At 41.0% G+C, this 16,366-nt stretch overlaps 1 protein-coding gene across 1 annotated transcript in view; it reads right to left on the bottom strand.

Annotated features, from left to right (window-relative positions):
* il1rapl1a (interleukin 1 receptor accessory protein-like 1a) overlaps window positions 1-16,366 on the bottom strand; it is a gene marked incomplete at both ends in the record, with an annotated part of 181,130 nt that overhangs the window by 72,422 nt on the left and 92,342 nt on the right. The window contains one exon of the mRNA XM_080498496.1: window positions 763-837. Within this exon, the coding sequence (XP_080354622.1) occupies window positions 763-837 (75 nt within the window). The remainder of the gene's footprint in view (window positions 1-762; window positions 838-16,366) is intronic.

The raw sequence follows: 16,366 nt of genomic DNA, 5'->3' as shown, positions 1-16,366 counted from the left end.
GCTGACATGTGAGGTTGTGCCTGTCAGTTTATCGGCAGCAGCAATTTTTCACTCTTGATCAGCCAAGCGTGGAGGCATTTTAAATGAACTACCTGCATTCCAGTAACATCAGATAGAAGACAAAAGGCAACCACTCAGTGAATTATCACACCATCTCCGTCTTTGTCCCGACCCTCCTTTCCTGCCACACGCTCTTCCAATGCTTCTCTGCTTTCCAGACCTCTCAGTCTTGTCCGATCGGCTTCACCATGACAGACACATTAGCCATTCATGGCGCGGTGAGCACCATGTGGACAGTGGACTGTGCCCAGAAATCAAGCAATATGTTGCCACACAAAAACCCCCCCAAACAAACAAACAAAGCATACTCATATAGGCTCTCACGCACGTACACCCACATGGTGGAGCCCACTGTGACCCGCTGTGACCCCACGTCAAAGAAGACAAACAACAGCGACAGAAAACGGCCCATTCTCCATGTGGCGAGCCAGCCTATGGAACCTGGGCGCCATATGGGTTTGCCATTGTTGACAAAACAGCCTAAGGGACATTAGCACCCAACTATTTGCATATATGGAAGCCATTTTTACAATTGGGTTTGCTTTAGCTGTTTCCCGTGCAAATAAATGTGCCATGATTGATTTGGCTTCGGTGCCCAGATGTGTGTTGGAGAGGATTTGTAAAGTCATCCATTTCCTGTCGTTTGGAAATGACACAATTTGCACTGATTGCAGCTGGAAGAAAATCCCATGACAGACTTACCAAGTTGCAGCTCCATGTTGCTGATCTTGTTTTCTGAGGGAAACAGGATCTTTGGAGGCTTGTCCGTCAAGGGAGCTGAAAGTAGAAGAAAAATAGAAGAAAGTTTTTGAAGGAGAGCGGTGAGAATTGATCTATTTTTAGTTTGTTCCTGATCTGGTCCTCCTCTGCATCCCAAACATTCGTTAGTGTTTGGAAAAGTTGCATACAACCAAAGTTATATAATCAAATAAATGCACGTCCCCTTTTTATCTGTCCTCATAACTTCTGCTTTCCAAAGTTGCTGCTGTGGCTACATTAATCACTACTCAGTCAAAAAAAAAACAAATTTCATCTGCATGAGTATGTGTGTGTGTGTTTTATTGTGCGATTTGGTTTAGTGTTGGTGCGGTTCTGTGTGTGTATGTGTGTGTGTGCCTGTCTAACTTGGTTTAGTGTGTGTGTTCTTTGTGTGTGCGTGTGTGTGTGTGTGTGTGTGTGTGTGTGTGTGTGTGTGTGTGTGTGTGTGTCTGTGTTATGTGTATGTGTGTGTATAATTTAGAGAGAGCAGCTGATGATGCTAATCATGCAGTCGGTGGAAGCCGGACCTGCTGCTCAAATCCTCCCTCTGGGAAAAGCAACATGCAGCCAATTTATTGTTGTTAAAAGCATTTGTGTGTTCTCGGAGAAGAGAAGTGCTCTTCAGGGCTAAGAGGTGAGCAGAACAGGGAGAAACCTCTGTACCTACACCGCTAAAGGAAAGTGGATGGGAGAGAAATGGAGTAACTTTATGTCTACATGATGAATGTCATAATCATGAAACATGGAAGAGCAAATTAAAAACACACAAAAACCCCTCTGCTTTGTACATTGCTTGTTTTGTTTAGCTGTGCTTTCAATCATGCCACACATGAAAAATGTATTTCTTTCAATCAAGCTTTTTTGTCACATCTCCAAGCACATTGTGCAGTTTAGCTTTAAATGATTTCCACCATCTCTGTTATTCTACACAATCTCTTGCTGAGCTGCAAAAATGGCATGAAATATTTACCAAGTTGGACTTTCTAAAGAAGCAAAACATTGATAATATTACAAACAAAAAGAGATGAATACCAAGAAAATAAGGAATAATAAGAACTGCCAGGAGAGCTACAAATGCCCCAGAGAGTACAAGCTGCCAATCTAAGTTCACGAGTGTTGGCTTTTCCAACATACCTCAGAGACATCTCAAGTGCTTTTGACGAAACTAGCCACAACTTTCCAGTGAATCTGCAGCATAGCAACCGAAAGGCAGATTCAAAGACAACACCCACACTTTGATTCCACAGCTCTAAAGCACTTCGATAAATTGGCTGCTCGTCATGAAAAGTTTATTTTGCCCTTTACTTGCGGTTATTTTTGCGTGGACACGGAGACAAAGTGACACTGCTCAAGGCTAATTTACGTTGATATTCATGCTGTCTTTACTTATGTATATATACTCTTGTGCGCACGTTATACAACTGTATTTTTGATTTAGCTCATAGGCTTCGTTTTAAACATTTTAAAATGGAAGTTTGAAGGAGCACCACGAGTAACTATTTAGATTATGTAAGGATTCTCTTGTGTTTGAATTACGTTGCTGTGAATGAATGTGCTCAGATTTTTCCAGCTTTCTCTTTCCACATTTCAAACTCCTTTTCCATGAGTTAATTCGCTGTGGACTCATTGTAATGACAATGAGCTGGGCAGGAGGAATGGTGAGAGCTTTCGTTTCACAGCCCCTTAAATACATGTAGACATAAATTTAAGGGGCTGTTCACACGAGAATGCCAGTTCACGTAAATGCACCGTTTTTAGCTGATCATCCACACAAGGTGCCATTTTAGCAGCCAGAAAAAGTTTTTTTTAAACACGGGTCCCAGAGTGGGGAAATTCTCAAACCCCGGCTCAGCTGTAAAGTATGGACGGCAAAGACGATCATCTGGGGAAAAACTATGGCGTAATTGTGCCCCTCCCCCAACACCGTAGTCCGCGATGTCACCTAATAACGACAACAATGGCGGACTACAAGCTCCGGTTGAGCTGCATAAGCTACTGACACTAGGAGCACTGGGGGCACGGCCATAGATTGATATAACTCAGAGTTATATAGGTGTCTAAGAGCAGGAGTCTACTTCTAAATTTCTATGTTCTCTGTGTCTTCTTCTGCGTATTTAGTGAGCTACAGCACCCCTAAAGACCTGGCATATGTACTACATGCCCTGAAGCCTTGTGTTGAGCCGTGTTTCCAGTGGGAATCTCAACCCGTGACTGTGTCGTTTCATCCATCATGTCCGGCCCTCATGCTATCCTCCTAACAGCCTGTTAGATTAGCTGAAGATTTGTTTTACTTTTTTTCCACACTCATGATTTTGCACTGCAGTCTCACTAAAGTGGCCTTGAAAATCTATAGAGAGGCGATTCACAGTCAACGCAGTTTCCATCATGAGCATCAGCACAGCAGGAACTCATAAGAACTATGCTCACTTATGCATTTGTCGTGGTTGCATAATTATTTGGCAATTTCTGTAGCTCTCCATAGAGAAGAACAAAATAAATCATGCACATATTCCCCCTCTGCTTATTTTCGCTTAAGTTTATTATACTTTCTGAACCCTCCGACACAATTTTAGGTTGCTGTGCCATTACATCATGAAGAAAAACAGCAGTGTATTAAGCTCAATATAATCCACATTTCACAAGCAGAAGCACAACACGTTTGGTGCAGAACATAGAGTATGCTTTTGGGGGAGAAAAAATGTGTCGAACCACTAATTCAGTCTTTAGCAGAAGATGAGGTTTATCAAGGAAAACAGTTCTGTGTTTATAAATCTGAATGTATTTATCATGCATAGTAGCTCTACATAGAAAGGACACAACATCTCCAAAAGCAGCACACTCCAGTGAATAAGAATGCAGAAGTAAGGCAAGCACTCGAATGAGATGCAGTCCTGGGCGCCGAGTAAGCAATAAACTAATTCTGGACTCACTAAACCAACAATGAACAACAGAGTTGACTCCCACCAGCAGACCTTTCAGGCATGTCTAATTATGCAGTGGGAAGGTGGCTGTTCGGGCCAGTTTGTAGCCCTGTGCTTTCATTAAGATGTTTCCTCAGAGTCTTTTTACATGCGGCCTTCTTTAGCCTTATTATAAGAGCGCGCTAACAAGCTGTTTGAAAGCCCTTCTCTGTTTTTGGTGTCTGTTTGTGAGGAACAAGCCATGTAATGTTGCTGTGCTAAGTAATTCTACAGAGGAAACTCTTGTCTGAAGTACAGTGCTTGGTCTTGTTAAGTGCTTGGATTAAGGATTCCTGACGCTGTAGTTAACGGTTACTGATGCCGCCAGAAAGATGCACACATGTACAGTCATGCAGACTCAAATATTAGGATGAACACAGCCTCTGTTTCAGGTGAAATACCCGCCTGTATGCAAATACAAGCCGAATAGCACGGTGACATCCATGAGAGGGGCGGTCACGGGCTTTTAGGCACAACTGTTTGCACTGTTAATAGGTAATCACACTACACAAATTACACTGGATACTGATACAGCTTTAATTACATATCAAACTGCTATACATAATTAGACAATGGGTGATCCTATATCTAATTATGCACTGGGCAAACAAATGAGGACAAGCTGTGTATGGGACACAAGAGGAGGGGGGCAGATGTGTTAAGGAGAACACAGATAGGAAGCAGACACCATTAGACCAAGAAGCAGAGCTGGCAAAAAAAGAAGAAGAGGCAAAAAAAAAAAGAAGAAAAACAACAGGAAAATTTATAAAGCAAAAGTGAACCAGTCACGAAACATGTTCCCCCTCATTCTGGCATGCTACACTTGCTTCAGAAAATTTCATTATCTTAATTACCACCCCTTTATGGGAAATACATCAATTATCATGGTTTGGGAGCAGGGAAAGAAAAAAAAGAGAAGGCTTGCCATTACCAGACAAAGCCTGGACTCAAGTAACCACAGATGTATAAAGGTAATTAAACAAGCAAATACATCTGGTGAGCTGTTAGGCGAATGAAAGGTTGCAGGAGTGTCAGGGGAAACAATGAATGTGCCCCGTTTACACACCATTTCGAGTCAAAACACATTGTTTTTCCATTTTTGGTTACACGGCAACATTTTGAAAACTATGTCCATTTACATGGAAATGGCAGAAACGCTGAAAACGATATAGTTCGCCTGTAAGATAAGAAAAAAGAATCCTTTAATAATCTCAGATGGAGAAATTTACAATAGTAGGTGCAGTTGTTTGTTTTTGTAATGAAACCACACACATACTCACTCAAAGGACAATACGATATAAACATTAACAGTGGGAGTACACAGACATTCAGATGGACAGACGATGAAGCTGGATTGTTATTACGATGGCAGTAGTGGGGACCCGTTTACACCACGACGTTTTCAAGTAAAAAATGGAAAACTTTCATACATGGCAATAGTGCTCGAAGCCACTGAAAATGCAAATTTTGGAAAACACTCAGACTTTGTGGAAACGAGTGAATGGGGGGGGGTTTCAAACTCGAGATGCGACACCACTGTTCCACTACACCTTCCTGTCCTATTTTATTAGGATGTCCATACATTTTCTGCCTGCGTTGCTCCACCAGGTCGTAACTAGATTATAACAAGGCATTAACTTAGAAGAGGCCTCAGATAGTGACTGAAATGTCAGACGTGTTCGAATTGTTCCCAGTCGCAACGTAACTGAAAACACGAAGTGTGTGTTTTCCATATCTTAAAATCCTGAGATACTTCGATGCCAGTATGAGATTGATCCATCACTTCGCTTGACTTGGTTTTAAGTGCTGTCGAGGAGGAACCAAACGTCTGTGCACCAGCCTACATGTGTGTATTGTGACATAGAGTCAGAGCCCGGGGGCTTGCGTGTTGTGATCAGTCATCCCATTACTGCTGGATGGGCGGTGGAAAAGCTCGCTGGACTTTCTGGATGGATTATTCTGGGTGAGTGGTTGTAGGCAAACAGCAAATTAATGAATTAACAGAGATACTTGGATCACTGGGATTTTTCCTCTAAGTCGTTCTGTTTGTGGAGGCTTGTGTGGGACAAAAAGAAATAATAATTGATATCAAAAAAAGAACGTTGGCAAAGTCATGACAAAGGACAAATTAACTACTGCAGTACAGGGTATATTTGAAATCATGCAGATGTAGTCTGCCACTTATATTTATGTATGGACTATCGTATTTAATGACCAGCCAAGCCTCTAGATCTATAGAAGTAAAAAAACAGAAGGTGGCAAACATAAAGTCCTTGTGAGTCCCTCGACAGCTAAGCTTGAATAGAGAAGACTTCGTTCTCCTCTACGGCTGGCAGACTCCAATATTGTACTTCAGGAGATCACCATATATTAACAGTGACCTTCCTCTGTACTGCTGTCACCTTTGAGCCAGTTTCATTTCATTCCTGATGGTGAAATAACCGTCCTGTATGATTCCCTTATAAAGTCACCTTAGAGTATACGGAATTCTATTCCAGATCTGACCATTTCCCACATGAGAGGAGCCACGCAGGCAGTTAGTTGGTGTCATCCTGAAGAAGCTAATAAAAGACGTTGTATTAATCTTAAACCACATCACACTCCCCCTTTGTGCACCACTCTTGTACACTCTGAGAGCACCTGCCTCTGGCAAAGCTGGACATTTTTTTCAACATCAAAGCCATAGGAGCATGTGCTCGCTCCCACAAATCTGGCCAGACGGGCTCCTGCATCACAGTCACGGACACCGTCAAATGGCTATCATCACGGAAAGTGAGAACAATTGCTCTCTTTAGGCCAATTGGCCAGCGGAGCTTTTCTGACTAAGCTCCTCTCAAAGGGACTATCTTATGATGAAACATGGCAGTGGTCAAGCTGTTGAAAGTAGGGCTCCAGCTGTGAGGACTCTATATTTCACATCTCTGTGAAATATGCAGAAAGGGGCGAAATTAAAAGTGCCTGCCTGTCAGTTCTACTGTTTTCTGAAAGTGATAACTAAACATTTCAAATGACTTTCAACAATTCATTACCCAATAAGTAGCCTGCCGCAAGGAGAACAATTTAAGATGAATTTTCCTAAAGGAGTAAAATGAAAGATAAAAATGAAAGTATAATACAGAGACGGTGACATTGACTGACTGAGAGAGACGGAGAAAATGTATCATTAGGATTGCCAACGATTCTTTCTCAGCAGATGCATGCACATATTCATGCGGACGCACGCATGTGGCTGTGAATCTACAAATATCCAACAAATTATTCAGTTCTATCCAAAATATTACAAGTGACTATGTACAGACAGTTTTCTGCAGGAACTGAATCAACATTAATGAACTGAAGAACATCCTAGTTCAGTAGAGTAAATGCAAAACCTACTGTTCAGTGTCCAGCTCTACACAGTACAATTATGTAATTTCACATTGTGGGTACTACTGAGAAAGCCACATCATTATTATGCAATTCCTCCACAAATCTCAACAAGGATCACATGTACTGGTAACTACACTTAAAAAAAATTTAATCAATCAACATTACCAGGGTTGGAAAAAGTGAGGAAGTTGTTTGACGTCATGGAGGTTTGGCTATCAATGGCGCTTCATTGCGTTCAATTAAATCATGTTATCAAAGCACAATGGCAAAAAAATGCATGGAGATTTTTAAAAAAAATAAGACCGGTAAAATAAATACTGCATGAGTCGTCAAAGGCCCAGTTTACACAACGTTTTCAAGAGAAAACCAAAAACTTTCGTTTACACGACAATGGTGCTCAGTCAATGAAAACACAACTTTTTGAAAATAGCTTCAAAGGTGGCACTTGTCTGTGTGCTAATCTGGGAAAATAAACTTTTTGAAAACAATCCAATGCTGCGTACTCCTATTGTTAATGTTTATAGTGTATTGTTCTGTGCATGCATGTGTGTGAGGTTTAATTACTTTTAAACTTTTCAAGACAAGGGAATTTATGGGGGGGGGTGGGGGGGGGGGGTTGTTGGTTAAAAACAGCTGGAAGTGATTTCAGACCCTGGTTCCAGGTGCAGAAAGGCACAAAATCCCTTTCAAAATAAAGTTCTGGAGGAAAGGTCCTACAGTTGAATAACAGCTAAAATACAAATTCTCTTGTTATTCTGCACTGCTGAACATCAATTAACCAAACAACTACTGCAGTCGGTGGAGTAGATTCAAAGAGAGAATCCACCTCAATACAATACAAGATTATATTTTCATACTCAATATTGTGTTTGGAAAGCCACTTCATTATTGCGGTTTGTTTTTTCTGACTCAACAAGGATTATGTTTTACTGAGGCTGATAGTTTGCATTGTACTCAGAATAAGAGTTCTGGTTAAGCAGTCAGTGAATGTGAAGAGCGTTTGAAATGAATCAGGAGCGCCCCCCCCCCCCCCCCCCCCCCCCCCCCCTTTAATAAGTCCATTGTTTACAGAATGGTGAACAGAAAGAATGGATGCTCAGGCGAGAGTAGAGAAGAGAGTCGGAGGTAACCTCAGGATTAATGGCCTCCTAAACGTGTGCATTCGAGTTGAGCAGCAAAATGAAAGGAAAAAAAGAAAGAAATTCTATGAATCACTTGTATGCATGAATGCAAGTTCATGGGCACATGGAAATGTATTTCATAAACGCTATGCAGACTAAAAAATTGAGCAGGATTTGCTTCACTGTTGGAATGACAACAATAGCTTCATTTCCATCTAATTGAATTAAATGGAAGTAATTATAATTATAATGATAAAGCAGGTGCAATACCGGTGAAAATTTTATGAAATTATTCAATGTGCCTCTCTCACATAGAACATGCACGCACGCACGCGCGCGCACACACACACACACACACACACACACACACACACACACACACACACACCACACACACACACACACACCACACACACACACACACACACACACACACACACACACACACACACACACACACACAGAACCTGCCTACTCATCTCCCTGCGCAGTCTGTAGGGATGTGTGGCACATATGGTGTGCTGCACGCTGTTGTGTTACAGTTTGAGATATGACTGCTGCAGCTTCACAGCTGCCAGATGCTCGATGGCAAACGACTTGCACTTGGAGCAAAGTCCAAGATTCACGAGCAGAGATCAAATCGTTTCGTTTAATCTTTGAATGTGCTCCATGGCAAACATGAGAGGAACCGTGTGTTGTGTGCAAATCCCTCGAGAGTATGTATGTACGTCCGCAAAAGCATTAAAAACTCTTGAATGGCACGTTTAGACCACTCGGATGCGCAGATGTGTGTTTGTGACGAGGTATAAAGAAATCATGGGTGTTCGTAGGATACCCGCGCTTCTGTCGACATTCAAGGTTCAGATGAGAATGATTAAAATGGAAGGTCGAACCACAAGTGGCATATTTATGTTTTCGCTTATGAACCCCTGCTAAAGTAATTCTGAAGCCTCTGCACATATGAAAATGAAAAGAAAAAATATAAAAGATAAAAGAAAAGAAAGCTGACACAACTTGAGAATATCCCTGAGATTACAGTTCATCTTTGGTCCAAAATGTATCACTGAATAATTGACATGTCAACAATTTGCATCGGTGCACTTCAGCATGGTCTGTGTTGTGCACTCTCTGATCTCAGCATCTCACTCTTTTCATCTCTCTGCTCTTAACCTTTATCGCTGTGCAGAGGGATATTTTTTTTAATTCTATCTCACTAAGAAGCATTGGCCCTTTCTTCCTCGCTGTCAGCTTTTCATCAATTTGTCACTGTCCCACAATTGGCCCCGCTACATTTTTTACCTTTCAGTAAGCCCTGCCAGGTCTTCTCTTAGCTCCTGTTCTTCTGCACTCAATCTGGCTTGTGCTTGCTGCTTTTCCCTGCGAGTGTATTCGGTGTGTCTGTGCAGTCTATCTTGGATAATATCAGTGTGAACTTCAATGTTTCCCCAATGGGTAGTGTACACTACACTGTTCTTCCATTAGGGAGCAGCTCGCAGACAAGAGTGTACGTATTCAATAATGCAGGTCAGTGCTTATGTCTGCCAGTTTGCAACCTCAGCTTACACCCTGGTACTGCTCACACACACACACACACACACACACACACACACACACACACACACACACACACACACACACACACACACACACACACACACACACACACACACACACACACACACACACACACACACACACACACACACACACACACACACACACGGGGTACTAATCCTTGCAAAAACATGCACTGTGTGACATGTGAGTACAACCAAACGTTCAGGCAGTACACAAACCTCCCTGTCTGTCTGAGATAACAAAACCCGGTGGTGGTCGAGTGATAAAGAGGCCGTTCCTACTAAATGAAAGAGCAAAATGTACAATGGATACACCTGTGTGGAGCTTATGCAGATAGGCACAGGGGGAATCAACCAAGGAGACATGTGACACAAAATGGCACGAGAAATATTCAAACAAGTTAGATACTGGCGTTCAAAACACCCGGCATTGACTACTACGGGATGAAATGACAGAGGATTAGCCACTAATCAGCGCCGATCTCTGTGGGTGATTCAAAGTGAAGCCCGAGTGGCCCGGTATCCATTCTGTTACTCTGTCAGAGCACGAGGACGAGGCGAACCCGGTCGACTGCAGGGGAGAGCCAGAGCAGGTGGATGCACACCTGAGGGACAGGATTAACACAGTCCTGGCACATTACAAGCAGCATGCAGAGTGTAAATTCTCACTGGAAGGGGTGTGTGTGTATGTCTGTCTCTTCCTTTCACGCCGCACTTTATAGCCACCTAAGGTCTGTCCAGGTGTGTTAAAATATTGGTACTGCCAGTGGGCTTCCTGCGGCGACACGTACAGGGCTGAGATTTACACGCAGTAACCGAGGAACAGACAGGCAGCATGCAGGGTCACCCCACCGCCATCTGCTTTATCAGCTCCCTTTGACCCATCGCCACAGCAACCTCAGCGGCTCCGAAAAGCCACCACCGCATCTTAACTGCGTGATAAATGTACAGTAACACAAAGTGTAGATGTATATGCTGGAATATCACTTAATAAGTCTGTCAGGCGACTGTAATTATTTTCTAGTGAATAACTCAAGAAAATGTTGCGACAACTGAATATTGGGAATGAGGACACCCTTCTGTAAAGCAAAAACCCTTTGCTTTACAGAAACAATGTGATTGCGTTGCTAATTATTCTATGAATGGTGAATCATTGCAGAGAGACATAACAATACAGTCAATAAGTATACTCTTGACTGAATAAAAAAAAAAACGCTTTTAACTTACTGATAATTAGCAATCAGTTACATTTGCTTGTAATTTATCAAATAAGCGCAAGTGCTTTACTGGTCACATCAAGTAAACAGTAACTAATTATTTGTGCATCTTTGCTTAGCTACCTTTAATTACCTTCTTTAATCAGTCTGTCTTATTAATGCCAATACAGCAGGGATATTGTAGACATGTTAACAGAAGTGGTAGCTCCGTCACACAAGTTCAGCCAAAGTTTGGAGGAAGATGCTCCTGTGAGCTGGACGTTTGAACAAAGCCCGAGTGGAGGGAGCGAGTAATCGGCTGCTACACGGGAACTCATTGCGATGTGAACTGCAGAACCCATGATTCTTTTTTTCATTGGATGAACTGGCCTGCTTGAACTCACGTCCTCCACACTCAACTCCACTGTAAATTAAGTCTCATCTTAATGTTAGTAGTAGTTCGGGACTAATTTAGAATATCTACCATGGTAAGCAGGAGTTTAGACAAATAGTATTAGAGTGGATTTTGATGAACACCAGAGCTTGGAGAGCAGGGAAGAAACATGAGATTTATAGCATTCCGACCTTTTTTGCACACAAAGCAACGAGTGATGAGCTCCATGTCCCTTCAGTAATTGTCACTTGGTTACTAAATGCTGGTTTAATAATGCATGAGCACTAAAAGTGGGGTAATGGTGCAAAAACTCCTGCCCTTTTTTGTCATATTGGTTGAGTTAGTGTTTCAGAACAGTGATGAACACACATGCACGAACAACTGATGTGTCTCTGCGTTATGGGGAAAACACATCGACTTGCATTAATTTCCTGCAGACATAACCAAACCAGTTGCCTAATTCAGGGGTGTCAAACATAAGGCTAAAACTGGAAATTGTAAAAAGAAATTGTAAAAATTCCAAGGAAAACATAGATTTTTAAAATTAATTAATATTATTTTTCTTTTAGTAACACATTGGTTAAGAGGAGCAAACACAACAACACACTAAGACCTGAGGCAAGATATTGGTGGTGCTGCCATGAAAGCTATCAAACTAGCCTCAAAGCCAGATTGCTAAAGGCCAAAAACAGCTAGAGGAGAAATGTTGTACCAGAGGGGATGATTAAAATTAGCTTTGTTGATATTGTAGTCATTTTTGGTCTTGTTTTTTTTTTTTAGGTTGTGCAAAAATACAGAGATTTTCATCATGTGAAAAACTAGTTCTGCACACTGTATGTGGCTCCTGAACTAAAAGGTATTTGAAAGCCCTGGACTAAGTCTAACCCACCCTGAGTTTAACCAAAACCCAACCACATGTCTTCACCTCAAAATGTACCAATTCCCGCAATAAAGAGCTTTTTGTGAAGTTAGTGTGTAACTCAAGTGATCGATTAAGCTCCACATGTGGACATTTGTCTTTATCTTGCTTTTGGAATTCGGACTCTGATATCATGTTTGGTGGCTCAAGATATAAGATATAAAACTCAAATATTCTTGATTTATTTCAATTCATTTGGCTTCTCAACGCTCTGTCATGTTTCAACAACAAAGAGGCTTCAAAATAGCACAGAATCCAGTGTTTGGTGTTTTTGTGTCCAGTACTACCTGAATTGATTTGTTGTCTCCTGAATTTCTCGACAGACTTCTAAAAGCTTCTATAGTCAGAACCAAGTATAAAAGAATGAACACTTTATTTGATTACACTTATCTTTTTTAATATTGTCTGATTGTTTGGTTGTCATGCCTTCACACGTTAATGTCAGAAACAATTTACAATAACATGCCAGCAACATCTTGGTAATTAATTGTAGGATATGTTTGTCATTTTAAGGTCAGGGTTTGTGTTCAAAGAGACTTCTTGGGGATTTGGAACAACAGAACAAGACAAAGACAACAAATCAAATTTAAAGTGGCTACATAAAAACATATATTTGAGTTGAACCTGTTAGTTTAATGTGTCTTTGATTGCTTTGCAAATATTTCACATTGTTGTATCCTCAGCAGACTCGATGAATAAACAATTTTCACATCTCTTTCAGAGCTTTTCACTGTTAATTGGCATCCTGTTGATTCTCTTTTGATGGAGCAGCCATGCTGAATGGATTTTTCTCTGTTAAATGTGAAGATGACTCTCGACCAATGCATGTGGACAACAATCTCCAAAGAATGAGGAGGAGGGAAAAAGGAAACCAACGGGCCAATTTTCAGTTTCCTTTTGCCCACTAAGTAAGCACTAAGTTTAGAGTGGCCAAATATGTGCAAAAAAAAAGAAAAAAAAAAAGAAAAAAAAAAGAGCAGTCTCCACTAGTACCGGTAAGCCACACATTACTGCAATACTTTATGGAGCTGTAGTTTCACACTATTTATTTCTGTGTACTCTCTCATCTTTGCCTTCTCCATTCTCTCAGCACACTGAAGAGGTATTTTTCAGTGGCTCCCACACACCATCAGATACACGTTGAAATAAAAGAGATGTGAAGCGACTGTCCTGCAGAAAACAAAGCTGTTTCAGCAAGTTCCAAATAAAACTTTACATTCAAACAGAGTCGTGCACATAAATGTAAATTTACAGCATGTACCAGTACCACTGAAATAATATCAACAGTGGTTGAGATCCATAGGAAATTGAATTTTTTTTGTTTTAAACTTCTTTTAAACTATTTATATATAGTCTATAACTGTTGTTACTTGAATGTTTTTGAAGAATATGTATGATGTTATTTAATCTCTGTCACGTTTACATAAAAATCCATATATATATATATATATATTTATTTAATTTAATTTAATTTATTTATTTTTTTTCAATTTTATTTATTTATTTATTTATTTTTTTAGAATTTCTTCTAAGATGCTTTTGGGGGAAAATAAAACCCTGCCGAGAAAAAGCCTTCCCCTGACCCCCAGATTTCTACTGGCCTCCTCTGTGAAGCTCTCTGTCGCCCCCTGGTGGAGGCCCGCCCAACACTTTGAGAACAACTGCTCAAGATGTAGCAAGCAATTAATAAGAGGGCAAATGATGAAAATGGATGACTTGTAGGATGTAAATATTAAAAATACAGCAAAGTAAACCAAAGGCAGAAAGAATGAATCTTTCCACTAATTTTATATACTCCCTGTGCTTGATGTCAGAGCGCTGTCGAGTGTTTCTCGTCTGTGCCAAGTTCTAATTAGAGATTCATTAGCCTCATCTGTGATCATGAGGACAATACGTGCACATACACGCCATTAAGCCAACATAATAACATAGAGACACACATGCAAAAAAAAACCCCAAACTGGAATCAACACTGGCGTTCACACAGTAAATGCCCGTACTGCTACACAAACACTCTTAGTGGAGAGCAGCAGTCATTAACATGACACATCTGATGGTCTGAACTCTCTCTGAGCTGCAATTCACCAGCTGACTCGAATGAAACCAGCCATACCACGCAGTGCCAGGCCCGGCTCTGCAGATCATGTGTTAGCTTGCTTCCTCTTATTCCAAAAGCTTTAACAATGCTCTCCTCTCCCAGCCTTTCTAAGACAGATGGAGATCATTAGCTATTTGCACTCCCCTTCCTCTCCACTCTCTGCTACGTCACTTCCCAAACCACGGACTCTCTTTGTCTTTGCCCCCCTCCTCTTCTGTTTGCCGCTTGCTCACTGTCTCTGTCTATCGCCCTCGACACAGATTCATATCTAAAGGTTTCAAACTCCTGCAGAATCTTACAACTTTAACAAGTGCTTCATCACTCTTGTCAGAAGTAGTTACAAGAGTCATGACACACACTTCCCCAGACAGGAGGAATTGATGAGAAGCCATTAGACTCCTCTGATCGGTGGGAGTGAATGCGAGAGCCTCCATCACTGACACAGGAACCCGGACACCAGCAGCGCTCCAGACAAAATGCACCACCCCTCCAAACATATGTCCCATCATTCCAACAACAGCATCTGCCAAAAGGTTCAGACTGCCATCACCAAAGGCGGGCAGACTATTAGCTGTTAATGAATCTCTGTCAATAATTAGTCTATCAGTGAACACATGTGGCTAAGTAAACACCATGCAGTATGGAATCATGGCTTTTATTGGAACAGTTTTAGCTGTGTGCCTGTTTGCAGTTAAGCTGAAAAGTGTTAACAGAACTCCTGCTGTCCTGTCGGCACTGGTGACCATCTGGACCAAATCCATCACTTTGTTCTGCACTTCCTCTGTGGCCCTGGTTCCTAATTTTGCTTTACTGCAACATGTTGGTGGGACCTGCTTTAGGGAGGGGCTAATTAGAAAAGGGCTGATGACCAACTGTCATCAGCCATACTGTGTAAATGCTGTGATTGTCACACACAAAGTGTTTACGTGTTAGAAAGATAGTGAGTGAGACAACAGGTAGATGTACTGCAGTACATGGAAATAGTATTTTCCAGAGGATTTGCTATTATAAATGGAAGACTTTGAAGTCTGTATGAAGATTGATCCTCCATCAGGATGTCAAGAAATTGCCTATTTTAAGTGATACATTTCGTCTATATTTGGCTTTTATTATTATTTGGGTGACATGTGTCTACGCCATCCCATCCCATTATACAGTTAGGCTAAACCTGTAAAACTGAAAATCACACACATTTGTCCATTTATTGTTTAACAAAACTATCTAAAATGGATTCAACTTCTCTAATAGTTTTCTTATATATTACTGAGAGTCGCTTTCCTACATTGCCATGTGTTAATCACAAAAAAAATGTTAGGGACAAGAATTACTGGGATGTTGTGTTTAGAAATATAGCGACTCAGCAGTTTTCTGTCGACAGTCTTTAGCAATGTTTCATTATTGTAAAGTGAATGTACGACGGACACAAAATTACAACATGGATTATTTTGAAATACATATTTTAGCTCTAAAACTAGCATTTACCTCAATTTGCCACTGTTCCTTTACAAAAAAAATATATATATTTTTTTATATTCTCACTTTAAAAATGTGAAAGTTTCATTATTTCATTATTTATTTTTGTCATATTCGTTGGGGCATTGATAATATCTTCACTTCAAATAGAATTTCCTCACCTCCGGGTGAGAAATAGACAAACACATATGCCTCCAACATGTTTTCCCTATAATAAGCCAAAGTGCTTATTAAATTGCTGATGACAGCCTTTACAGCGGTGACCTTAGCACATTATTGGTCCAGTTGCAAGGAAGGAACATCTGTCGCATACGGCCATGTCAGCGGGGCATTTGGGTCAATGAAAGCACAAGGACCACTGCTGCAAGGTCTTTTATTGGCTATAATATTAGAGCAATCATCTGGTCTCCATGTTCCATGTACTGGGAGTCATAACACCC

This window comes from Blennius ocellaris, assembly GCF_963422515.1.
Source record: "Blennius ocellaris genome assembly, chromosome: 6".
NCBI lineage: Eukaryota > Metazoa > Chordata > Actinopteri > Blenniiformes > Blenniidae > Blennius > Blennius ocellaris.
The sequence above is the reverse complement of the archived record's forward strand: the minus strand, read 5'-3'. Positions and strand labels throughout refer to the sequence as shown.